At 39.5% G+C, this 27,815-nt stretch overlaps 1 protein-coding gene across 1 annotated transcript in view; it reads left to right on the plus strand.

Moving 5' to 3' along the window:
* Positions 1–27,815, plus strand: part of LRP6 (LDL receptor related protein 6) — a 155,779-nt gene that overhangs the window by 90,428 nt on the left and 37,536 nt on the right. Inside the window, exons 8-12 of the mRNA XM_003265508.4 lie at positions 15,043–15,259; positions 15,750–16,039; positions 17,908–18,134; positions 20,365–20,549; positions 21,188–21,514. Coding sequence (XP_003265556.1) covers positions 15,043–15,259; positions 15,750–16,039; positions 17,908–18,134; positions 20,365–20,549; positions 21,188–21,514 — 1,246 coding nt within the window. The remainder of the gene's footprint in view (positions 1–15,042; positions 15,260–15,749; positions 16,040–17,907; positions 18,135–20,364; positions 20,550–21,187; positions 21,515–27,815) is intronic.

Genomic DNA, 27,815 nt, shown 5'->3' on the forward strand with positions numbered 1-27,815 from the left:
TTATGGATCACATAGATAGAACAGAGTTAGCTCTCAATTTTCCTTTGGGGGAAACTTCTCATACAAGGATGGCTTTAAATGGCTCTTCAGAGAGACACTGTACACATCTAATGGACAGAAAATTCAGACTCTAGAACAGTTGTTTTAGAAAGGTATTCTGTAGACTGCCCATGATTCTGAGGGAATAATGACTTAAAGGGCCTTGCTTCCAAAATGGAAACTTGGAATGGAAGAAACCCCGTTAGTATTCCACCAGGCTCAAATACTGAAAACGGCATCTGTTGTTCTTGCAGCTGGTTTTCATTAATAGAAAATTTTACATAGACTCCATAAATTTTCTCCCTGTTGGTATTTCACTGCCTCCCACTCTTTTCAAATCCAAGTTGATGTTTGAATCTTTTAACAGTTGGAGTGCATTGCTAATGAGACAAAGGTTATGGGTTCATGTTTCAGACAGGCTTTTAGCTTCATTTTGGTCTGCTTGAATATCGATTGCCTACCTAATCCCATCTAGTTCACACCTGTGGATTATGAACTATACATGAGTTTATAGGTATGAGTACGCTTAGGAAAACGGTTTAAAGCCCCTAAGTTTTAGAAGAATATCTGTAGCAAGAAAATTTACATAAGGGAATGCACTCAATTTATTATCACCTAGGGTTTTTTAAATTCCATGTTTTGTTTTGCCCATCTTAGCCTGCTATAACTGACTGATTAGCCTGAAAATAAAATCATTTGTTTGTTACTGGGAATATTTCAAGTCTTATTTTCCCCACTTTAGGTATAATACTTTAGATACAGAAATTTGTTCAGAATAACAAATAGTTCAGAAGGGATTCAGATAAAGACATTACAATTTATAGAGGTTCCAAGTGACCGTCTTTAAGAATAAAAATTAATACACTTTATATAAGCAATATATACCATTGATTAAATAGGATTTATTTTCCTAGTTTGCAGTGAGCGCAGTAGATTTTAAAATTAGAATTCCCTTTCTGGCCTCTTTGTTATGTTTTCTTGAGCTATGCATATATATATACACATACAGACACATACATACAGTGGTGTCATTGGCTCCCTCACCCCTTCTTTCCTTCTTCCCTGTATGGTACCAGCATCCTTAAACCTGTTTTCAATTTTTTTCATTCATTCGTTCGTTCATTCATTTGTTCCTTCCTTCATTCATTCTTTTAATCTGCAAAGGCTCTGTCGCCCATAAATCTTATTTTTAGATCCATCTTTCTCCTTCTAGGTTTGCTGGAACACAACTGCTGTTTGTTTTTTGTCCCCTTTTTATAGATTGATGTTTGTGGTAAATTTACTTCTGTATACATGAAGACCTCCCTTTATAATTTCCCCTGGAGATTCTGATGAGTTTTCACTATTAGGACATCAGAGCCTTTGTCATTTTATTTACATAGGCACGTCTAGGAAATAGAGCATATAGTTATTTATTCTTTTCTTATGTTGATGTAAAATCTGATATTTGGCAAACTAAACAAAGAGTGCAGCTCTTCGTCTAAATTAGTCTTGCATAACTGGGGAGAAAATCTGGGGTTTTCCATCCTGAGACTAGTAGTGATTCTAGGAGCAACTGCTACTACCAGCTTTTCATCTCCCTTGATTTGATAATACTGTGAACTTGAAAACTTTTAGAAAGATACGTAATTTTAAAAATCCCTCTTTTTCCAAGAAGTGTATTTGCTAGCCTTTTGTTAGTGGCAGCTGATTCCAGATACTGATCTAACCCTACTCTGGGTGACATTCTCCCTTCTAGTCCCATTTTCCTTAGAAAGCTCCCTAGCTTTTGTCATGCCCAAGAATGAAAGCTGCTTTTCGCTGGGACTATAAGAGAGTATCAAATTATGGTTGTGATAACCCTGTTCTCTTCTGAAAGACTTAAGAGTCTGTTTGGTTGGCCGGGCGCAGTGGCTCATGCCTGTAATCCCAGTACTTTGGGAGGCCGAGGTGGGTGGATCATGAGGTCAGGAGTTCAAGAGCAGCCTGGCCAACATGGTGAAACCCTGTCTCTAGTAAAAATACAAAAATTAGCTGGGCTTGGTGGCGGGCACCTGTAATCCCAGCTACTTGGGAGGCTGAGGCAGGAGAATCGCTTGAACCCAGCAGGCAGAAGTTTCAGTGAGCCGAGATCATGCCATTGCATTCCAGCCTGGGGTACAAGAACAAGACTCTGTCTAAAAAAAAAAAAAAAGATTTGGGATCACAATGTTCTATATGTGTTTATAGTACATTTGGAAAGAAAAGATAATTATTTGGTAAATTATTATATAGCAAGGTAAGACATAGTAAACCTATGTGTCTTGAGTGGATCACATGGGAAAGTCTCATTGTGTTCATTCATTTATGCTACCTGCTCGCTTAGTGGAAATTCTTTAGATCAGCTTCTCACTTCCTCTTTTGTAAGTGGTGATGTGACCAGATGCTGGCTACATTAGGGAAACCAGCATCTGGTCACATCAGATGACCAGGAGAAGGAATGGGGAGAAGGAATGGGGAATTCTGGGTATTAGATGTGTTTTTATATTGTACAAGAGTTGTAGAAAGAATGAATAGATTTAACCTCAGGTTTATAATAAGCTTCTGGAAGGAGGGATTGAGCGTAGGGCATTGCTAATGATGTCACATTTTTTAAAAGATGGTTGTGGTATTTGGCTCCTGCTTTAATAGAATAACATATATGTGAGGGTATGTCTGTTTTCCCTACTTGTCAGGTGATAGTGGCCACCTATCTGTAGGTGTTATTTAAAAGGTGCTTGCTAGTACTTGTTTATGTCTCTTCTTCATTATGCTGAAATGACTTCATTGCCTTTTGTGGACAAGCCTAGTTTACTTGTCTGCACAGTACTTCAGCCACCACCCCCCGCTCCTGATTTTTACTATATTGTTGTGGGGCCTTCCCATAATAAGTACTAAAGCATTAGCAGAAAGAATAATTTTCATGTTTTTGATAGAGGAAAGATCAAAAGCCTTTATTTCTATTTTATATGACCCTGCAGTAGGCAGAACAACCTTGTTTCTTAACAGCATTACTTTTTTGTTAGGATCAGGTTTTACTGCTGAAAACGTTTGTTGCGCTGAGGGCCTGTAGTACTTCTTACTAATAGCAAAGATATATCATTGATAATTTATAGATTTAAAGCATTTTTGCCATGGTGTAAAATTAAGAATGTACTATTAGCTTATATTTTCTTGAGGTTGCTTTTCTTGTTATATACCCATTTAACTGATTGACAAAATCAGTATGTTTCTAATCATTGGTTTTATTGAAAACAATAGTATTGTCATAGCTAGATTTTTCTCAGTTTCTTTTTTCTTTTTCTTTTCTTTTTATTTATTTATTTTATTTTATTTTATTTTTTATTTGAGACGGAGTCTTGCTCTGTTGCACGCAAGCTCCGCCTCCCGGGTTCACACAATTTTCCTGCCTCAGCCTCCCGAGTAGCTGGGACTACAGGCGTCTGCTACCACGCTCGGCTAATTTTTTGTATTTTTAGTAGAGACGGGGTTTCACCATGTTAGCCAGGCTGGTCTCAATCTCCTGACCTGGTGAGCCGCCTGCCTCAGCTTCCCAAAGTGCTGGGATTACAGGCATGAGCCACTGTGCCCGGCCTTTTTTTTTTTTTTTGAGACAGGGTCTCACTCTGTCCCCCAAGCTGGAGTGCAGTGATGTGATCTCGGCTCACTGCAACCTCTGCCTCCCAGGCTCAAGTGATACCCCTGCCTCAGCCTCCCAAGTAGCTGGGATTACAGGTGCGTGCCACCACACCTGGCTAAGTTTTGTATTTTTAGTAGAGACGGGGTTTCTCCATGTTGGCCAGGCTGGCCTTGAACTCCTGACCTCAAATGATACACCCACCTCGGCCTCCCAAAGTGTTGGGATTATAGGCGTGAGCCACCGTGCCCGACCTATTTTTTCGTTATATACTTTTTATTTTGGTTTCTCCTCCCCACTTTCATTTCTGAGTTTCTACTGACAATGCAGCAACACCTGATAGTATAGATAAAAAGAGATTTTCATGTCTACTGTAAGAACATGTGTATTTGCTTTAAATCTTAGAGTAAGCTTCCCTACTTTAAGAGGATACAATGTCCATAGCTAGTTTTGTACAAATCTGATTTTACCTGGCACGACTTTGTTGGGAAACAGAAACAAAGATTATTAGAACCTTTAGTACCAAGAACTTTTGAATAAAGAAGGTATTATTTTGTAGGATGTGTACTGAAAACTTGGCATTTGGTGAATGTTCTGTTTCATATTCTAAGCCTGAAATTGCAGGGCTACATTTTCCTATGATAACTTCCTTTATTTCATCAATACCCTAATAAGGAAATTTGTTTCCCAAGTATTCAAACTTCGTTTTTAAAGGAGTTTCTTTGTCTGGCATCTTAGCCTTTGTACTGTTAAAAACATATAGGAACCTGTTGATAATTTTTTTTACTGTTGCTTTGTAAGATTAATTCCTCATTAAAAATTATAATAAAAAATCTATTGTTGAGATAAGGCTGTTCTGATAATATGACAAGTATCAACAAGTACTTCCTTTTAAATCTTTGCCAATTTATAACATTGTGTTTCTTAAAATTGATTATACCTTCAGTTTGAGGCTGGGCACGGTGGCTCACGCCTGTAATCCAGCATTTTGAGAGGCTGTGTGCTGATCACTTGAGGCCAGGAGTTCGAGACCAGCCTGGCCAACATGGTGAAACCCCATCTCTACTAAAAATACAAAAATTAGCCGAATGTGGTGGCATGCGCCTGTAATCCCAGCTATTTAGGAGGCTGAGGCAGGAAAAATGCTTGAACCCGGGTGGCGGAGGTTGCAGTGAGCTGAGATCAGGCCACTGCACTCCAGCATGGATAACAGAGCAAGACTCTGCTTAAAAAAAAAAAAAAGATTGATTATACTTTCAGTTTGAGAAATATTCAAAATAATTAATTTAAATACCTGAATATTTGCCCATATGTGCTACTTTACCACACAATATGTACTATATGTTAGTGTGAATATATATTTCTCCCCAAATCTTCATAACATATGATCAGAGAAGAATGATAGTGATAAACTCCATCATTAGATTCCTCAACTCAGCAGAGCACCTGGATTTTGGACTTACGTTCATTGAGTTGTAAACCTGGTGCTGGCCTTTTGTGTTATTTTGTGTCAGGGGTACATCGCATAACAATAAATTTGTGAACTCCTGTTTGAAAATTGCCAGTTGATTATTGGGCACAGTGGCTCACACTTGTAATCCCATCACTTTGGAAGGGTTGAGGTGGGAGGATCCCTGGATCCCTTGAGGCTAGGAGTTTGAAACCAGCCTGGGTAATATAGTGAGATCCCCGGCTCTACAGAAAATAAAAATTAGCTGGGCGTGGTAGTGCACTCCTGGAGTCCCAGCTACTTGGGAGGCTGAAGTGGGAAGATCACTTGAGCCCAGGAGTTTGAGACAAGCCTGGGCAACTTGGCAAAACCCTGTCTCTACAAAAAATGCAAAAATTAGCCAGGCATGGTGGTGTGCAACCGTAGTCCCAGCTACCCTGGAGGCTGAGGTGGGAGGATCACTTGAGTCTGGGAGGCAGAGGTTGCAGTGAGCTGAGATCATGCCACTGAACTCTAGCTTGGGCAACAGAGCAAGACCCTGTCCCCCCAAAAACAAAAGAATTTATTTTAGCTGTGCTTAAAAAGAATGAGAGCAAAGAGGGCAGTTTTCCCTTCTTGATATGTTAATCTTTTCCCTATTAGGTTTTCGGGGCCTCAGGACAGTGAGGCTTTCAGAAGTGTCTTATGAAGCAGTTGAGTATAATTGACCAGGATGTTGACATTCATCATCATGATGCCTTCATCTGGAACTCTGTTCTCAATTTTTTCGTTTCCTGGAGTAATTCAGGTTTTAGAAAGCTTTGGTCACAGTAGCAATTTTTAGCTCTAACATGAAAAGAGCATAGTAATTGCAAATGTTTAATATTCAATGCATGATTCCTTGCAAAAAATATTATAAAACTACCCAGAGTAACTATGATACTTCAATTCTTTTCATATTTAAAATCACTTATATGTACTCAGACTTAATGTATCTTGAAATCGGTTAAAAGGTTTTGAATATAGCACTGTAATTGCCCTTACCTGTCTCTCTAACAGGTGTGTGGTGTCCCTTTACTTCACCTACTGGGTCCAAAGCATTTCTTTATACTTGTCACCTCAGTGAGATTTGGCATGATTGAAATGTTATTTCCATGGATAAATATTCCATGTTTTAAAATCCCATTTATGTGAAATTATATTTTATGTTCTATGAAGTTGTATCAGAAAAAATATACTCCCCAACCCTCAGTCATATCTGTCTCCCTTATGTATAAGCTTTTAATTCACTGCTTGTTTTGGATATTGTCTGGAACATTAGAAGAGGAGTGGTTCATTTTGGGCATAATTTGAGTTTCTCTTCTAGAACTTTATAGCATTCCAACTCTAGCACATTTTATGGTGGTTGCTTGGTTGTCCTCCTGCATCTGTTCCTTGAACTTGTCTTGTCAAGTGAAGTTGCATAGCAGCAATTTTGGTAGTAGACTGGCTGCATTCCAAGATTGCATGGGCAGTCCTGTCTTGACATTTAATGAGCTGATGAAATGACTCAAAAACTGGATGTGATGTCTGTAGAAGATTTGCCATTACTTCTTTGTGTAGATAATGTTATGGTTAACCCACATCTATTTCCTCTTGTAGCCTATATTCTCAGTGTGGTTTAGAATATTTCAGAATGTTAAACCAATGTGCCACAGTGTGGTCAAAGCAGCTGAAACCACTGGAGACTCTGGTTCAGATTTGGAGTTAGATTTTAGAAGTGACAAGCCTAATTTCAGTTTAACTAATTAAACCACTCTGAGGTAATACAGTGAAGTACACCCTTAAGAGTTGCCAGATTTAATTAACATTGGCACAGTTTTTAAAGCATAAGTGTAATCTTTTGGAATTGCCTAAAGTGGTTCATTTGTTCTGGGTTCAGAATATACAAACAAGCTTTTGCCAGGATTTGTGTTATTTTAAACATAAGGGGCTTAAACTGTATTTATAGACCTAGTAACCTGTCCAAAACTTTTACAGGAATATGAGAAATGGAATAGTGATTTCTTTAAGACAGAGCAACATGTTCTTATTTCACTATGGTAACTTGTGCCTGGTAGAAAAAGATTGTGTGGCTGGTACAAGAGAAATACTTGGTGGAGAAGCCAGTTTGCTAATAGTGTCACCTCTACAAAAGTAATGGAAGGAAACATTTCAGAAATTGGACTTTGTGTGAAGGAAAATACATTATCTGTGTGTTTAGATGCAAAGTATCACAGTCAGATATTGTTTAAGCTGGTGATCCCTTAATCTGTTTGGAGGATCCTTATAATTCCTTTCTACATCATATTAACAAAAATGATAATAGCGTTTATTTATTTATTTATTTATTTATTTATTTTGAGACTGAGTCTCGCTCTGTCGCCCGGGCTGGAGTGCAGTGGCGCAATCTCGGCGCACTGCAAACTCCACCTCCCGGGTTCACGCCATTCTCCTGCCTCAGCCTCCCGAGTAGCTGGGACTATAGGCACCTGCCACGACGCCTGACTAGTTTTTTTTGTGTGTTTTTAGTAGAGACGGGGTTTCACCGTGTTAGCCAGGCTGGTCTCGATCTCCTGACCTCGTGATCTGCCCTCCTTGGCCTCCCAAAGTGCTGGGATTACAGGCGTGAGCCACCGCGCCCGGCCAATAATAGCATTTATTAATAACAGCAGTTATCATCATCATTATTATTTGTGTGTCCTTGGACTTGCTTCTTAGCTTTTTCTCTTTTTTTAAAAATTATGGAAAATGTCAGAGTATAGAAAGCAGAGTAGAGACGACCATGAACTACCTAGTTTTAACCATTGTTAGTACATGGCTGATCTAGACTGCAGTGTGTCTTAAGCGGGAGGGCTAAGGAGATGGCAGAAATGGGTTTTCTAATAATATATCTGTGGTCTTAATACTTCCTTTTTGACATAGCCTAAAATAAATGAAAGAATCAGGTCTTTGTCGCTCTTTCTAACTAACCTCTTAGCTAGTGTTTTATATGTAAACTTGCAAATGTGACAAGAAGAAAAAAAGTAGTTTTTTTCCATCAAAGACTTGTGTGTGTGTGTGTGTGTGTGTGTGTGAAGTAATTTTAACTTCATATTAGAATTAAATAGTATATAGCTGGGAAGAAAGAAAGACCAAATAAAAGACATTTGTTTGAAGCTTTAGTGAGCCTGATCCATCTGAGGTAAGCCTGAAGGTGACAGGTATAGAGGGGACAGTGATATAAACTAAAAAAGGAGCCAATTTTATTATAGGCTGTATATAGTCACCACTCTGAAGACTCTAATCCAGCACAGTGCAATATGTAGCCACTAATTACATGTGGCTCTGCAGGACTTAAAATGTGCCTAGGTTGAATTAGGATGTACTTCAACTGTAAAACACATACTAAGAAGACCTAGTATTAAAAAAACCATAAATGTCATTAATAAAATTTTAATATTGATTACAGGTTGAGAGAAAAGAATTTTGGATGTGTTACATTAAATAAAGTATATTATTAAAATTCTGTCTACTGTTTTACACTGTTTTTGAGATGGAGTCTCACTCTTTCACCCAGACTGAAGTACAGTGGTGCAGTGTCAGCTCACTGCAACCTCTCCCTCTCAGGTTCAAGCAATTCTCCTGCCTCAGCCTACCGACTAGCTGGGATTACAGGTGTGCATCTCCACACCTGGCTCATTTTTGTATTTTCAGTAGAGAGGGGGCTTCACCATGTTGGCCAGGCTGGTCTTGAACTCCTGGCCTCAAGTGATCCACCCGCCTTGGCCTCCCAAAGTGCTTAGGATTACAGGTGTGAGCAAAAACATTCTCCTGGCGTGTTTTGTACTTTTTAATATGACTACTAGAAAAATTTTTTTTTTTACTTTTTTTTATATATGCTTTTATTTTTCCGTGATTACAAACACAACTGAATATCAAATGCACAAAGTAAGAATTATACGGGGAAAAAAAATCAGATACGTTCATATGTATATCACCTTTTCAAGGCTATTTCCATCCAGAATAACCTTGGTTTGCCAGGGCCAATAGAAAGAAGTCACAAAATCGCCTTTAGTGAAATTTGTGTGTTTGCTTTCTTCTATAATTCCAATACCTCCACCATCAACGACTTGAGATAGCTGTCAAGGTGTTATATAATCAGTGCCAGTGTCTTTATTCATTTTACAGCGAAGGCTGTCACTTCACACTTGGAAGGTTGCACAGCGGCCAGGCAGAGGCGCTCCTCACTTCCCAGACGGGGCAGCCGGGCAGAGGCGCTCTTCACATCCCAGACCGGGTGGTGGCTGGGCAGAGGTGCTCCTCACTTCCCAGACGGGGCGGCTGGGCAGAGGTGCTCCTCACTTCCCAGACGGGGCGGCCGGGCAGAGGCACTCCTCACTTCCCAGACGGGGTGGCGGCCGGACAGAGGCGCTCCTCACTTCCCAGACGGGGCCGCCGGCAGAGGCGTTCCTCACTTCCCAGACGGGGTGGCAGCTGGACAGAGGCGCTCCTCACTTCCCAGACAGGGCGGCTGGGCAGAGATGCCAGGGTGGCGGCCGGGCAGAGGCGCTGCTCACATCCCAGACGGGGCGGCCGGGCAGAGGCGCTCCTCACATCCCAGACGATGGGTGGTCGGGCAGAGGCGCTCCTCACTTCCCAGATGGGGCGGCCGGGCAGAGGCACTCCTCACATCCCAGACGATGGGCAGCCAGGCAGAGACGCTCCTCACTGCCTAGATGGCGTGGCGGCCGGGCAGAGGCTGTAATCTTAGCACTTTGGGAGGCCAAGGCAGGCGGCTGGGAGGTGGAGGTTGTAGTGAGCCCAGATCACGCCACTGCACTCCAGCCTGGGCAACTTTGAGCATTGAGTGAGCGAGACTCCGTCTGTAATCCCAGCACTTTGGGAGGCCGAGGCGGGCAGATCACTGGAGGTCAGGAGTCGGAGACCAGCCTGGCCAACACGGCGAAACCCCGTCTGCACCAAAAATACAAAAACCAGCCAGGCGTGGTTGTGCGCGCCTGCAATCCCAGGTATTCGGCAGGCCAAGGCTAGAGAATCACGGGAGCCCGAGGCAGGGAGGTTGCAGTGAGCCGAGATTATGCCGCTGCATTCCAGCCTGGGCAACAGAGGGAGACCATCAGAAAGAAAGAGAAAGAGAAGGAAGGAGGGAGGGAGGGAAAGAAGGAAGGAAGGAAGAATTTATGACTACTAGAAAATTTTAAATGGACACATACGGCCTACATTTGTGGCTTGTGTTTTATTTCTCCTGGACAGTGCTGTTTTAGATCCAAACCTGTTGTAAAAACTACACCAGATGAGAACAAGGAGATCGGGAATTAAAGGAAACTGTGCTTACAAAATGTGGTTTAAAAAAAATCTTTAATAAATCTTAATTACATTGCTTAATTTGAAATAGAAATGAATTGATAGATCTTGCTTTTGTATTTACTTCATTACCAAAAAAAGGCCTTTTAGTTTTTGCTTTTCGAGTGAGAGAACAAGGAATGGTTGGAAGGGACTAGTGCTCAAGTGAGTAAAGCAACCAAATCATTAGTTGTGCCTTCTCAGGAACTATTTTGAGTTCCTCGCCACTGTGCCATTCTTAATACCTTCATTGTTAATACCTTTGTTGAGCTTATTAATACTTTGATCGTGGTCTTCATTTGTTGTCCTTTCAGCAAATGTTGCTGAAGACCTTTTTCTTTTCATTGTTTCCTTTGCTCTCTTCTTCCTGAGACCGTTGCTTGTATCTAGAGCAGTATTAACAGTGATCCAAACCCCAGTTTTCTCAAGGGACTGAAGTGAAGATGAGCAAAGTATTTCTGATCTATAATCCTTTATCTGCAATTCTGAAATCCAAAGGACTCTGAAAACCAAATGCTGCTTTCGTTAATTCATTTGGTGGAAAACTTGACCTGAACCAGTGTGAGACTATTTGTAGTCTTTATCCCACACTGCGGGCATACTTTTATTTATTATTATTATTATTATTATTATTATTATTATTATTATTATTTTGAGGCAGAGTTTGCTCTTGTTGCCCAGGCTGGAGTGCAATGGTGCGATCTTGGCTCACTGCAACTTCTGCCTCCCGGGTTTAAGCAACTCTCCTGCCTCACCCTGCCAAGTAGCTGAGATTACAGGCGTTAGCCACCACTCCCGGCTAATTTTTGTATTTTTAGTAGAGACAGGGTTTCACCATGTTTGTCAGGCTAGTCTCGAACTCCTGACCTCAAGTGGTCCGCCTCCCTTGGCCTCCCAAAGTGCTGGGATTACAGGCGTGAACCACTGCGCCCGGCCATGTTTTATTGCAGAAATATTAACATGTTTGGTTATAAAGTGCTGCCCTGAACCCATGTAGAGGTGATATGCTATGTGCATTGTGTTAACCTTTCTTTAAAAAAAAAAAAAAGAAAAAAAAAAGACAAAAACAGTCTGAATTCAGGAATACAACTGACCCTGACTTCAGATAAGGGATTTTGGACCTCTCTTGCCATCTCACAGAAATTGAAAATATTTTGCTAACCATAATTCTGTATTAGTTTATTTTTTCATAATTCTACATTTAAAATAAGCTATTTATCTTTAACACAATCTAAACAGAGTGACAGAGATAAATGAAGTGTTTCTGAAACACTGGTTTATTGTGTCACTCTGCTTAAAGTGCTTTCAGAAGCTTCTTGCTTTCTGTAATTCTCCTTATCCTGGAATTTAATACCTGCCATAGGTATCTGCTTGATGCTGTATCCTTTGAGTCCCCCATGTGTTCTTTCTATCTCAGTCAAGGCATTTCTTTGAAAGTCAAACGTGTTGTGTGCATCCTTGGCTTTGCTATGTCTTAACTCATATTATTTGTTTTTTTCTGGAAAATCTATTTCTCTTTCTCTTTGCCAAAATTCTAATTCTTCAGGATGAATTTCAACTCCTATTATTTCCTGAAGTTTTTCCTGATTACTTACAGAGAGGGGATATGTGTGTAATTTTAATGTAAATATCGTTTACCTCCCCAGTTAGATTGTAATACCTTAGCTGGAAGAGGCCCTGTTCTAAGCTTGTCAGCATTCATCATGTCTATCATGGTGGTTTGCATTTACTAGATGTCTTTACTAATGTTGTTTGATTTGCGGGGAAGTGAGTTAGGGGTCTGGTAGAGCAGCAAAAGTGTACTCTTATGAAATTGTCAGATATTTGTTCTTTTTTGTTTACTGTTTTAGTTACTTTATGTCTAACTATCAAAAGTAAACAATAAAAATGGGAGTAGGAAATGGGAGCCTGTACCTATGTAGTTTCCCACTGGTTTCAGGATACATAAAGGTCTCTTGGTTTTTGTCTTCAGTTTAACAGTGAGTGGTTGTTTTGGTCTTTTATTTTCATATATTCTTTTATATTTATGTATTTTTATTTTGAAGCACTACATTAAATAATTAAATACAGTCATTTAGCTGTTTACATTTAGGAACTAAAGCATTTTAATAAAATGATTTTAAAGGGCAGGAACCAGTATTTACCAGATAGTGCATCTAATACTGTGCTATATATTTAGCATTATTTTATTTGATCCTTAATTAATTCAGTGATGGCAGTGGCGCTGTCCTTTTTTTTTTTTTTTTTTGAGACAGAGTCTCACTCTGTTGCCAGGTTGGAGTGCAGTGGTGCGATCTCGGCTCACTGCAAGCTCCGCCTCCCAGGTTCACGCCATTCTCCTGCCTCAGCCTCCCGAGTAGCTGTGACTACAGGTGTGCGCCACCACGCCCAGCTAATGTTTTTGTATTTTTAGTAGAGACGGGGTTTCACCATGTTGGCCAGGATGGTCTCCATCTCTTGACCTTCTGATCTGCCCGTCTTGGCCTCCCAAAATGCTGGGATTACAGGCGTGAGCCACTGCGCCTGGCCTGCTATCCCTATTTTATTTGTGAGACTTGCTTAAGGGTACCCACTGAGTGATAAAGCTTATATTTGAAATACAAATCTGTTTCTGCCACAATACTGTTTGCTGATCATGAGAAATTTTTTAGAGAACAGAAGAATGAAGGGAAACTGGTAAATAGAAGATGCAGAATTATGTTTACTAAAAAGGTCTTGGAATTGTGGCGTTTATTATTTTTCTCACAATGATTTTTAATTTTATTCTTACCTATTTCTTTTTAAAGATTTTTTTCCCAGGCTGGAGTTACTTAGGCTGGAGTGCAGTGGCTTGATTATAGCTCACTGCAGCCTCAAACTCCTGGGCTCTAGTGATCTGCCTGCCTCAGCCTCCCAAGTAGCTAGGACTACAGGCTTACCCCACCATGCCTGACTAATTTTTTGGTATTTTTGTAGAGACAGGGCCTTGCCATTTTGTCCAGGCTGGTCTTGAACTCCAGGGCTTAAGTGATCCTCCTGCCTTGGCCTTCCAAAGTGCTGGGATTATAGGCATGAGCCACCATACCCAGCCCCATTTTCCTAATTCATAACTTAATCATCCATCTTTTGTTTAAGCTATTTATGTATCCAAATAAAAATGTTTTAAAGTGATATAGCTGAAAGAGAAAAGATTTTATTGATCTTATAATAGTTTTGAAATAGAAATATAAGTGTTATTCTTTAAAAGTTCAATATTGGGCATCTAGTTTATGCTTTTACACCAGCAAATTTTAATAGGAAGGCCAACATTTGAATGTAAAGATCAGCAAAATTAGCGTAATTTATTAAATGTAAGATAATGCAAAATAAGATAGAATTAAATCTAAGAATAAAGCCGAATCAGGCATATTTTAACATACCACTAACTTGTAAGAAAGTAATATTTTAGTGTTGTATAATACAGAATATTTATCACTCTGTGTTGGGTGCTCCCTGATAGAATGATTGAACTCTCCCTAATGCAGAACGTAGGTTCACTGTTAAGTATATGACATTTTAGATGAGGTAGCAGTACATGTTCCTGGAAATGCAATTGGAAATGCTGCAGTAGAAACTGAGAAGACCTTGTTCTGTTCTGAAAGATGTAGCAAGCCTTCCAGAGTCCCAGTGTTCAAGTCCCTACCTGAGACCATTTCTGCCACTTAAAGGGGCCTGTATGCTGGGCAAATTAGCCTTTAGAAATGTCATTTCATACTAAAAACATGTACATGTGAACAGTATCTGCTACCCCCCCAAAAAGTTATCAGATATAATCTTATATGCAAATATTAGTTATGTCAATAAAGGTATTCCAAGTAAGTCAACACTGAATAGTGCGTGGTGAATGTACTGTGAATACAATATGAATGCCAGAGTGAATTTAATAATGTTACTATTAGGTAGTTGGAAAGAGAAGGTACATCCTAGTTTCTTGAAACTTAGATGCAGAGAGGGTGTCATATAATCCAGATACTTTTGTGATTATAATCTCAGAGGAATGAGAGATTTATTGAGATCCCTTTTATCTGTTTTTTGTTGTTACTGACAACAACAACAAAATAAAAAGCATGCTAAGTGGAAAGAGTCCTGAAAAAGACATCAACTGTGTTTACAAGCTCTGTGACCTTACGTGAATCTCAGTTTCCACAGGCAACGCTCTCAGGATAAAATAAAAGATGTTATAAAACAAAATATATGATAAAATAATGTATGTGAAGGTACATTATAATTTGAAAACAAATGTGCAACCTTAAGGTGATGATACTGTATTTTTAATTTTGCCACAATCATTTAATAGAAGAGTTGCATAATCTAAAGTTGCCAGAATTTTTAGAAGGAAGAATAATATGAGATTGGGGGGAAAAGTGGTCAAATAGAGGCTTATATGGAATATTTGAAGTCATTCTTATAAAATCATCATATAATTTTGAGAAAGCACTGTAATAGGAATACCAAGGTGACTCTTGGATTTTTATACAACAGGTAGTTGGATTTGTTATTTTTACCTGAAGAATAAATACATAGTTCATCCCCTTCTCTTTTGAATTTAAACCTGAAGGTTATGAATACTGATGGCACTGGGAGACGAGTACTAGTGGAAGACAAAATTCCTCACATATTTGGATTTACTTTGTTGGGTGACTATGTTTACTGGACTGACTGGCAGAGGCGTAGCATTGAAAGAGTTCATAAACGAAGTGCAGAAAGGGAAGTGATCATAGATCAGCTGCCTGACCTCATGGGCCTAAAGGCCACAAATGTTCATCGAGTGATTGGTAAGTAACTCCAAAGCTTTCTTAGAAATGGAAACCAGGAATGAAAAAAGATTGGAGATAGTCAGCAGTGTAAATTATTGATGTTTTGAGGCAATTTAGAAACCTTCTTCCCCCCCCCCCCCTTTTTTTAAATACTGAGAAGGGACCTTTTAAACGTTGACTTACTACTCTAGCTACCCAGCTTGAATTGAAGGGCTGAATACACATGCACAGGCACACCTTCATCAAAAGAATTCAGTCTGATAGTATGAATAATATACCTTATTTTAAAGCTTACTGTGGTATTAAAGGAAAATACTTCACCATGCTTTTACTCCCTATTAATCTGCATATTACTTGTTTGTAATATTAGAATTGAAACTTGAGATTGGGAGCAAGACGTAATCACAGGCATTTGTGAACCAAATGCTTAAGTAATTTAAAAGTGAAAATATGTTGGATGTGTCAATGTGTGTGTCTTTCTGTGCCCCTTTTATAATTAATCTTTTAGGTTCCAACCCCTGCGCTGAGGAAAACGGGGGATGTAGCCATCTCTGCCTCTATAGACCTCAGGGCCTTCGCTGTGCTTGCCCTATTGGCTTTGAACTCATCAGTGACATGAAGACCTGCATTGTCCCAGAGGCTTTCCTTTTGTTTTCACGGAGAGCAGATATCAGACGAATTTCTTTGGAAACAAACAATAATAATGTGGCTATTCCACTCACTGGTGTCAAAGAAGCTTCTGCTTTGGATTTTGATGTGACAGACAACCGAATTTATTGGACTGATATATCACTCAAGGTTAGCAAAAGAATTGGAATATTAAAGCTAGGGACTAAAAGGGAGAACTTCTAGAATTTCTGAATCTTCATGCTGTGACCCACCTCCCTCATTGCTTGACAGGCAGAGTTCAACAAAAACCCTCAAGTTTTTTTGTTTGTTTGTTTGTTTGTTTTTGAAACGTTGTCTTGCTGTGTCACCCAGGCTGGAGTGCAGTGGTGTGATCTCGGCTCACTGCAACCCCTGCCTCTCAGGTTCAAGCGCTTCTCCTGCTTCAGCCTCCCAAACAGCTAGGACTACAGGTGCGTGCCACGACGCCCAGCTAATTTTTGTATTTTTAGTAGATACGGGGTTTCACCATGTTGGCCAGGCTGCTCGAACTCTCGACCTCGTGATCCGCCTGCTTTGTCCTCCCAAAGTGCTGGGATTACAGGTGTGAGCCACTGCGCCCGGCCAAAACCCTTAAGTTTTTAAGTGAAGGGAAAGGCCCATTCAGTATTTTATTAGATGCTTTTTAATACAGATACTTTGCCAGAGTGTTTTAAATCTGCAAGCCATAGTCTTCCTCTACTTTCTTCCATTTGAAAATGATGAATGACATTTTCTGCAATTAGCTGAGTAAGGAAATGTGTGCTTCACATAAAATGGCTATGGATTTACTTTAAACAAAAATTCTTGATTTACTTTAAACAAAATTTTAGGGCCTGACTGAGGCGGAAAAGGCCAACAATGAGTTATTCTTTATTTTCTTCTTCCTACAATAGTTACTGAAAAGAATACCAGGATAGCCAGAGAGGAAGCTCCGGACCTATAAATCTGAAGAATCATCTTTTCTTCTTCCAGATTGTTTTGGGCTTGTTTCAGATAACTCATGTAAACTTTTTTGTAATATGCGAAAACATGGGGTGTTGGAGTCAGAGTTGGATTCTAATGGTGTTCAGTTAAATTTATTAAGTGAATAAATGAAATAAATAAATTTTGGTTTGCATTGGGTGATCTTCTAAATTTCCTCATCTTGAAAATGGGGGGTGGCTAGGTATGGTGACTCACGCCTGTAATCCCAGCACTTTGGGAGGCTGAGGCACATGGATCACCTGAGGTCACAAGTTTGAAATCAGCCTGGCCAACATGACAAAACCCCGTCTCTACCAAAAATATAAAAATTAGCTGGGCGTGGTGGTGCACACCTGTAATCCCAGCTACTTGGGAAACTGAGGCACGAGAATCACTTGAACCTGGGAGGCAGAAGTTGCAGTGAGCTGAGATCATGCCACTGCACTCCAGCCTGGGTGACAGAGTGAGACTCCGTCTCAGAAAAATAAAATAGGGGTAATGCCATACTTGCAGGACTGTTGTATTAAGTGACAAAATCTATGGACAAAACGTACTTAGGATAATACTTGATAAGATGTAGTATCTATTATTAGTTTGAATTATGATTTTTAAAAATTTTATGGGACTCAAAGCTATAATGGTAGTATAATAGTTACATTCATTTGTATGGTAGGCATGATGACTTGCCATAATCTTTAGCACCTTTAGAAAATTGACCACTAATTAAGATCTGTAGCATCGTGGTCACAGCTTTTCCGCTTGATTACTGATAAATTTTAAAAGTAAAGTCATTCTGCTGTTAGTAGAATAAATTTTTGGTTCTTTAGAGTTTTAAAATTTCTCCCCTGAATTGGCAGTAAAACTTGAAGTTGCATTTATTAGAGATTGACATCAAATTTTTCTGTACTTGCAAGTTATGTGAATTTTATTAGGAAATAGTATGCCTCTTGGCACTTCTGGATCCTCTTGCCCGTGACAAAAACCAAACCAAACCTTCTTTCTGGATAGGGTTTAGACTTATGCCATATGACTTAGTTGTTAATGTTATTTTGCAGACCATCAGCAGAGCCTTTATGAATGGCAGTGCACTGGAACATGTGGTAGAATTCGGCTTAGATTATCCAGAAGGCATGGCAGTAGACTGGCTTGGGAAGAACTTGTACTGGGCAGACACAGGAACGAATCGAATTGAGGTGTCAAAGTTGGATGGGCAGCACCGACAAGTTTTGGTGTGGAAAGACCTAGATAGTCCCAGAGCTCTTGCGTTGGACCCTGCCGAAGGGTAAACAGCTTTACGTGTGCATTCTTTGCAACTGCAGTGTACATTTTGGGGAACATGGCATAGTTACAGATGATATTCTTAATGTTTTAAATAATGCTTATTAGGAATCTGAGAACTAAATGATAGATGAACTTTTAAAAACACTATTGATATTTTGCTGATTTGAATGAATAATTAGCTAATTTTACTTTTGTCATAATTAACTTTAGGTGAAGAAAGAGGGGAATGGGTTAATAATCAAATGTTACTGTTGAGTATATTGATATGTTAAGTATGTATACCAACAGGTATTATCCATCTGTAGTTGCTTGCACTCCTTCCCAGTTATACTAGATTCCAAGCCTGTTGAAGTAAACCCACCGAAACAATGTTGTGAGCTAAGAAAAAACTACATTTAAAAAGCTTTATTTTGGAGTATTTATTAACTCAAAATGGATAGTTTGGTTTGATCATTATTGTAAACTGGCAGTAGCTTTGTTATTACAAGATAGACTAAACTGTTTACAACATGACGTTTTTCAAGGGCGGATGTTCCTTTTTACAAGAGTCAGCAAATTTTTTAAAGCCAGCAGCTAAGAAATCTGAAATTTGAAGAAAAATTCCACTTATAAAAGAAGTCAACAGGCCAGGCGTGGTGGCTCACACTTGTAATCCCAGCACTTTGGGAGGCCGAGGCATGGGCAGCTCACAAGGTCAGGAGTTCGAGACCAGCCTGGCCAACATGGTGAAACCCTGTAACTACTAAAAATAAAAAAAAATTAGGCAGGCATGGTGGCATGTGTCTGTAGTCCCAGCTACTCGGGAGGCTGAAGCAGGAAAATTGTTTGAATCCGGGAGGTGGAGGTTGCAGTGAGCCAAGATCGCGCCACTGCACTCCAGCCTGGGCGACAGAGTAAGACTCCGTCTTGAAAAAAAGAAAGAAGTAAACAATGTGAACATATAAATATGTTTACTATATTTGCTACTTAAAATAGTTTCCCTGAAATGACATTGATTCCATGATTAGCTAGTAATTCATCTAGTCATCACTGACGTATTGTGGTGATCTTTGCTTTAAACATTAGCTGCCAGGCAGATAAGTTTAATAGTTGGGACTAATTGGTTGCTGTTGGCAAGTATGAAATTTCTCTCACAGTTGTTTCTCTTTGGCTCTTGTGGTGTGCACATGCCTGTCAATTGACAATTGCAAATGCATATAAAGGCAGGACACCTTCAGTTTTCAGAAAAGCATGTTCATACATTGCTACCAAGTCAGTTATCAGCTAACAGGCTGATGAGTGAATATCTGTCCTCAGGTATTTCGTGAGAGCTGGCATGTGATGTGCTTTTTTAGTTCCAGTATTCAAGAGTCTCAAAAACTAGCACCTCACTAGTTTACTTGAAAGGGCATTTGGCCAGGGATTTGGTTCTAGTTCTAGCTCTGTCATCTAACTGGCTTGAAGACATTAGATAAATTGTTGACATTTCTTGTAGTGTTTTGGCCTCTTCATCTATAAAAAGCCTATACTGTAGGATTACTGTAAGATTAAAGTGCAAAACTCAAAAATGGAAAATAACAGCAAAATAATTATTCTAAAATTTCACAGAGATTGTTGTAGTGTAGTGTAGTGTTCGTTGCCCAGTGGACACATCAAGGGGTGATTCGCTGTTCTTACCATATAGTATGCTCCCTTGGACCATATGACCAAATACATTTTCAGGCTTTGCTTTTGACTTCAGAAGTTAAAGGCTTAGTATTCATAATTACCTTTCATGTACTTCTGCAACTTATTTTGAGGAAGAGTTGATTACACAAGTCAAAAAGTAAGTTCAGCATATTAAAAACTCAAATTAGTTAATATCCAAAAATACATAAAAATATTTTACTCGGAAGTGAACCAGATTCTGAGACCAGAGCTTTAAACCTTTGCTGTTTTCTTGAATATTAGTTTTATAAATGCCAGTACTGCAATAAACTATTGGTTTATTTCCAATTCCTAGGTTTGGATGGAACAAATTTATTGGAAAGACTAAGGAAAGCTGACTCACTTCCTTTTTGGGATATGGAAAAAAATACTTAGTTTAGGGTGCCAAAATAATTGAAGGCATTGTAGCCATGATTTTGTTTAACCCATTTCCTTGATTTGCTGTGTGTTTTCTTTAAATTTATTTAGTTACTTTGCATGAATATGACTCTTTCCCCCAGATAATAAAAAATTGAAATGTTAAATATTTATTATTTCGAATTTAGATTTATGTATTGGACTGAATGGGGTGGAAAACCTAAGATAGACAGAGCTGCAATGGATGGAAGTGAACGTACTACCTTAGTTCCAAATGTGGGGCGGGCAAACGGCCTAACTATTGATTATGCTAAAAGGAGGCTTTATTGGACAGACCTGGACACCAACTTAATAGAATCTTCAAATATGCTTGGTAAGCTTTACTGCTTTTTACTCAAACAGTATATTATTTCCATGCAGAAATCAGTGGCTGCTATTTATCATTGGTTAGATACTTTTAATACAACTTCATATGAATGTGTCCATTCTTCTTCTTTTCTGGAATTGTATCCCGTTTGTTATTAATAGTGATCCAGGTACTTGGATTCATCTTTTTATTATGTGAAAGTTTCATTATTATTGGGCTTGTAATGAAATTTGTAACTCCCTAGATACTCCTGATATGACTTTTGTACCAGTAAAATATATATATTTCCATCTTTTCTTTCTGTAGTTCAAGAAGACAAAAAGAACTGTAGACCCTTATATGGAGAAAATAAAACCACATTTAAAGTAGACCATTTGCAAGAATTTTAGGAAACTGAGTGATTGGTAGCAGGAATATAAGTTTGAAGCATGGGGTCAGAAGATAGATTGATTTTAGAGAACTGGTCTCGTTTTAGAAAACAATTAAAATTGCTTTTAAATGAATTTTTCTATTTTAAATTGCTTACAGTGTAATGTTTTATATGTTAGGGCTTTTTTTTTTTTTCTTTTTGCCAGCAAGACACTTGTATTCTCACATATTTCATCACTCTGCTTCTCCCCTGTCTACTGCCTTTCTGAAAATAGGGCTCAACCGTGAAGTTATAGCAGATGACTTGCCTCATCCTTTTGGCTTAACTCAGTACCAAGATTATATCTACTGGACGGACTGGAGCCGACGCAGCATTGAGCGTGCCAACAAAACCAGTGGCCAAAACCGCACTATCATTCAGGGTCATTTGGATTATGTGATGGACATCCTCGTCTTTCACTCATCTCGACAGTCAGGGTGGAATGAATGTGCTTCCAGCAATGGGCACTGCTCCCACCTCTGCTTGGCTGTGCCAGTTGGGGGTTTTGTTTGTGGATGCCCTGCCCACTACTCTCTTAATGCTGACAACAGGACTTGTAGTGGTAAGCTGCATTTCCCTCCAAAGCAGGCTAGAATGAGAGAAAGCAGCATTTAAAAGTACTTTAGTGTGTGCTTTTTCTAAAGTTATAAAGTGTGGAAATCCAGAGGGGGTCATTTGTTTGGTTAAAGGGTAGGGGAATGCAAGTTTTTGTTACTTATTACTTGTTTGATGATAGCAATTTGATGTTATAGAAAAATTAAGTCTTATGCTGGTGCATTGTCTTATGTCCATTGCCCAACACTTTGGGAAGCTGAGGTGGGAGGAATGCGTCAGCTCAGGAGTTCAAGACCAGCCTAGGCAATATAGCGAGACCTTGCCTCTATAAAAAATGAAAAAATTAGCCAGAGTAATGGTGTGCATCTGTAGTCCCACCTACTCAGGAGGGTGAAGTAGGAGGATCACTTGGCCCCAGGAGATTGAGGCTGCAGTGAGCTATGATGGCACCACTGCACTCCAGCCTGGGTGACACAGAGAGATTCTTTCTTCAAAAAAAAAAAAAAAAAAAAAGGAAAAATTAAGTCTTTTACCCTTGGACATTAAATACTAAGTGTAAAAGTTGCATAGTTTCATGCATCATATTTATTGTAAAGGAAGGGAAGAACATTACAAACAGTAAAACAGTGAATCCCAAAACACAACTTACTTGTCCTTTGAAGTGCGTAGAGTAGGACAATCATAAAAAATTTAAATGTTTAACAGGTCATACAGAAAATGCGTATGAGAACATGTAACCCAGTATAAAGTAATAGTTGATGAGAAACTATAATAGTTGATGAACATAGTAGGCAGTTGCAATTTAACTGAAGCTGATGTTACCAGATCTTTTCATTCGGTCCTGAATCTGAATCTAGATTTTTTGTGTGTGTGACTCCCTCATCTCCTGATTTTTAAATACCGGCAAGTACACACATAACACTAACAACAAAGTGTGTAACAAAACATTGTTGGCTAGGGGAAACCTGGCTTAAATATAGATGAATATAACTTAAATATATATGAAGGCCCATTTCTTGGTGGATACACAGGAACAAATTGGTAGATACGATTAAGAAATAAGTAGATTAGATCAGAAAGAGTAGATTATGGGAGGGGTGTAGGATTTGGGTCAATATGGTGGAAAGTAACAAACTGCTAAGGATATTAGAGATAATTAACTATTGGCATGACTTTCCTTTGTGCTTGAGAGAATGTGTCAGAATTCCCATAGGAAAAATTTGGTCTACTCTGATGCCAACTTCAGTTGTGAAAGAGAAAGGACACAAGCATACAGTAGAATGATTAAGAGGTTATACTTTGGAATCTCTGCCACACATTAGGTTTTTTGCTTTATACAGGTAATAAATTCTCTAAGCCTTGATTTTTTCTCATTTGTAAAACTGGAATAATAATAGTAATTGCTGTATAGGGTTGTTATGAAGATTAAAGATAATACATGGTCTGATTTCTGGGGAGAAGAACCAGTAGCAGGGAAGTCAGTTAGACCAGTCTGGTAATGCAGGTAGACCTGGACAATGGTGGTGGCAGCAGCATGTGTGTTGAAGAGAGGTTGATGGATTCGAGATGTATTTTGAAGCTGGAGCAAGCAGAAGTTGTTAATGAGTTCTGTGTGGGAAAGAAAGGGAGGAAGCAAGGATGACCCCTAGATTATGTGTCATAGATGATGGACTATCATCAGAGAAGAGACATGAGGTTGGAGATACAAATTTTGGGATTACCAGGATGTATTTAAAATGAATGAGGTTACCTAAAGAGAAGGTATAGTTCAAGAGCCAGCAACTTTCTCTCATAGGCTTTGTGGGTGTTTAGGCTGTGTCACACCTGCTGAACTCTGCCCAGCTCTCGCCATGGTAGTGTGAGAGCCGCCTCAGGCAATACATTTTAAAAATGGAAGTGGCTGAATTCCAGTAAAACTTTATTACAGAAACAGGCAGCAGGCCAGATTTAACTTGTGGGCCATAACCCCCATCAGTGGGCTAACTCTGATGGAGAGAAAAGAAGGCACTTGGTAAACTATGCAACTCTGGTTGAGGAGGAGAAGTTCACAGAGAACACTGAGAAGTAGCAACCAGAGAGGTAAGAGGAAAAGCAGGAGAGAATAGAGGCATGAAGACAGAGATAAGGTTGTTTCAAAAATGAACTCTGTTGAATGAGTAAGGGGAGGTCTAAAATAGCATACATTGGATTTTTGGGTAAAGTGGTTATTAACCCTGAAGAGAGTAATTTCAGGGATGTAATGGTGAAATGCAGAATGCAGTACATTAAAACGTGAATGGAAAAAAGGAAAGGACAGTGACATATATAGCCATCTCTTTTGAGAAGTTTGGCTTCTCATTTCACACAGAATAAAAACCTAGTTCTGTCCGGGCATGGTGGCTCAAGCCTGTAATCTCAGCACTTTGGGAGGCCGAGGCGGGCGGATCACGAGGTCAGGAGATCGAGACCATCCTGGGTAACACGGTGAAACCCCTTCTCTACTAAAAATACAAAAAATTAGCCGGGCGTGGTGGCGGGCGCCTGTAGTCCCAGCTACTCGGGAGGCTGAGGCAGGAGAATGGCATGAACCCGGGAGGGGGAGCTTGCAGTGAGCCGAGATCGCGCCACTGCACTCCAGCCTGGGGGACAGAGAAAGACTCCATCTCAAAAAAAAAAAAAAAAGAATAAAAACCTAGTTCTTATACTGGCCTGCTGGGTCCTACATGACCTATACCCCACATTTCATAACCCCTTCTTCACTCTCACTCCCCACCACTGAGTTTTCTTCTCTAACCTCAGCTTTTACTCTTGTCTCTCTTGCTTTCTTCATGACAGCCACACTGGCCTCATTGGTGGTTTCAGATGAGCCTGGGTACCCCTGCTTCATGACTGTGGAACTGCTTGTTTCCTCTGCTTGGAGTGTTCTTGCATATATTTGCGTGGATACCCTTCACGTCCAAGTCTTTGCTTAATTGTTTCCTTCATAGTGATACCTGGTCTATGCTATTTAAAATTAAAATTATGCTGCCATTCTCTCCAGCATGCCAGTGCCCCTTATCTGTACTTTTTCTTTTCTTTTTCCCATAGCACTTTCACCTCTTTATGTATTATGTAATTTATACACTCTACTATTTATATAACTTCCTTCTTTATTATATTTATTGCTTATTGTCTGTCTTTTGGAATATAAACTCCATGAAGCAACAATTTTTTTTCTGTTTTCTTCATTGACATATCTTATGCGCCTTAGAATAACACTTAGTCTGTGGTAGACACTCAAGAAATTATTGTTAAATAAATGAATGAAGAGGCAAGGCAAGGCCTGGAAAAACACGTAACGCTGTTTTACCCAACAGCTTTGTGACCTTGGGAAAATTATTTAACCTTTTTTTTTTTTTTTTAACAGTCCAGAAGTCTTTTATTTTTTTTAACACCTATTATGCCATGAATTCATAGGGAGTAGGTTCCAGCAGCTCAGGCTCCTTCCCATTGGTTCTCACAAAATATGCTTCTCTGGGTGGAGCAGGCTGGTGCTTCAGTTGAACCCAGGTACCTTTCTCTTTGACTTCTTTCTTTTTCTGATCATTTTCCTTCTTTTTCTGATCACTTTCCATTTTCTGATAGCTTCCTTTCAGGAAGCTATCTTGGCTCTTAGAGTGCTTAATGTGCTGAATATGCACATTAATTCTCTTGGGAAGAATCTTGCCCTTAACTTGTTTGTTTACACCACTGCCAACAGCATGCTGGGTAACATTGTAGACCCTTCCAGTTGTGCCGTGGTAACACTTGTGGGGCATTCCTTTTGAACAGTACCCATTCCCGTGATGTCTACAATATCACCTTTCTTATAGATTTGCATATAGGTGGCCAAAGGAACACCTCCATGTTTTCTAAAAGGCCTAGAGAACATATATCGGGTGCCTCTCCTCTTTCCCTTTTGTGTTCATCATTTTGGCAAATTACTGGAAGATGGCGGTTCTGGCTGAAAGACTTTTTGTTTGTTTGTTTGAGACAGTCCCATACTGTCACCCAGGCTGGAGTAAAGTGGCGCGATCTTGGCTCACTGCAACCTCCGCCTCCGAGGTTCAAGTTGATTCTCCTGTCTCAGCCTCCTGAGTAGCTGGGATTACAGGCGTGCATCACGGTGCCTGGCTAATTTTTGTATTTTCAGTGGAGACGGGGTTTCACCATGTTGGCCAGGCTGGTCTTGAACTGCTGACCTCAGGTGATCCACCAGCCTTGGCCTCCCAAAATGCTGGGATTACAGGCATGAGCCACTACGCCCGGCCTAACCTTTCAGATCCTCAGTGCATTAGCCTATAAAATAGAGATAATTTTGTGGATTAAATAACATTTAGTATGATATGTAATATATTGGAGGTCCTAAATAAATTTTTCTTTTCCTTTCCTCGTCTCACATTTTATTCTCTTACTTTCAAAATCATAACTACAAGGCTCTCCTTGTCACCCAGTTCTTCTTTCTGGCTTTTTTTCCTCTTTCTAAGAGATCAGGTCTTACTGTGTTGCCCAGGTTAGACTTGAACTCGTGGGCTCAAGCAGTCCTCCCACCTCAATCTCCCGAGTTGCTGGAACTATGAGCACATGCCAATGCACTAGGCTCTATTGCTTGTTTCTTTGTTTCTTCATATATTATTGTAATGAGTGTTTATCGAGCACCTATTACATGCTGCGCATTACTTCAGCCGTTGGAAAATATAGCAGTGAATGAAATTCAGTGGAACAGATAATAAACTAAATAAATTATGTCAGGGGTTAGGTGGCAATAAGTATAATGAAGAAATATGAAGAGCAAGAAAGGGTGATGGTGGCAGGGACTGCAGTGTTAAGTGGGGTGGTTAGGGAAGTTCTTACTGAAAAAAATGACATTTATGTCAAGAACTGAAGGAAGTGAGGAAATGAGCTATGCAGATATCTGGGAAAAGACCTATCAAGCGAAAGGGGATAGTAAATGCAAAAGGTCTTGGGGGAATATGTCCAACATGTTAGAGGAACACCTAGGAAGCTAGTGTTGCTGGAATGAAGTGAATAAAGAGATTAGATCAGAGAGGAGATGGGAAGCCAGATTGTGTAATCCTTTATTCAGTACTGAAGTGGCCTCTGTGGCATCTTTGTGCAAATTGGAAAAAGATGTTTCCTCTGAGCAGATTGAGCCCTATAGATGTGTGGCGTGGCTAAGGAAGTGTGGACTGGATTTCAGTTCCTACTCAATGCCCCTGGCACAGAGCACAAATGGTACAGTCATACATGATGGGCTTGGCCTTATAGTTTATTCTATTCCTAAACAAGAGCAACACCTTTGTCGAAGCTACCAGTGAACGCATACGCCTTCAGAAGAGAACTGAAAAGCTCCCTCCTACGTACATCTCATCCTCCAGCTTCTCTGATGTCTTCATTGTGGGAATGCGAGACTCAGACAACCAGATGAGGTCGTTGTTAAAGCACCATTCTGAAAGAAATGTGGGAGAGGTGGTTAGAGTTTACATTAATTTAATAGGGTGGATTTAGGCTTTTAAAATGGCATATTCTTTGTCATTTTAAGCACTTACTGACTTGAAAGTAGGTCAAAATATTAGCTGCCTGTTAGAAATAACCAGTTAATTTGTAATTTTTAACATATTTGAGTAGACTTTTTGGAGCAGGCATTTATTTGGAGCCACATGTGGCTTTCTCTTAATCCACATTTCTAGAACAGCAAGATCCACAGCTAATTGTGGAATCTTATTGAAGGTTAAAATTTTTCTTAGAAAAGAGAGTACCCAGCAAAATATCCTAGGAGCCAAGTATATATTTGGTTAATTGCTCACCAGGCAAGAAATGTGGGAACTAAAACTCTGGGATCTTTCTTCTAAGTCTTTGAAACAGAAGGGGATCTTGCTGGGTTGTTCAGGCTGATATTGAACTCCCAGCCTCAAGTGATCCTACTGCCTCAGCCTCCCAAAGGGCTAGTATTACAGGCATGAGCCACTGTGCCCAGCCAATTTAGAACCTTTAAAATTTTTTTCTTGCTTTACTAAGAAAGTAGTACTGCCAAAATACAATTTTTTAAAATAAAAATCATAGTGGGAGACTTTTTAGCTATTCTGTGTGATGTGTTTTTACTACTCGAAGTATGGACTCCACAAAAATTGCTAAAAGTTATTAAATCGATGTATTAGTATGATGGACTCCAGAAATGGAGATTTGTAGTAGGATCATTGGGATAACTTTCTAAATCTTCCAAGCTTAGTGTGGGTTTTTAACTAATGAAGAACTTAAAGCAGAATTGCAGTTTTGTAAATACCAAGTTTCTTTGTGAGTACTGATTTCCT

The sequence above is a fragment of the Nomascus leucogenys genome, chromosome 23 (genome assembly GCF_006542625.1).
Source record: "Nomascus leucogenys isolate Asia chromosome 23, Asia_NLE_v1, whole genome shotgun sequence".
Lineage (NCBI taxonomy): Eukaryota > Metazoa > Chordata > Mammalia > Primates > Hylobatidae > Nomascus > Nomascus leucogenys.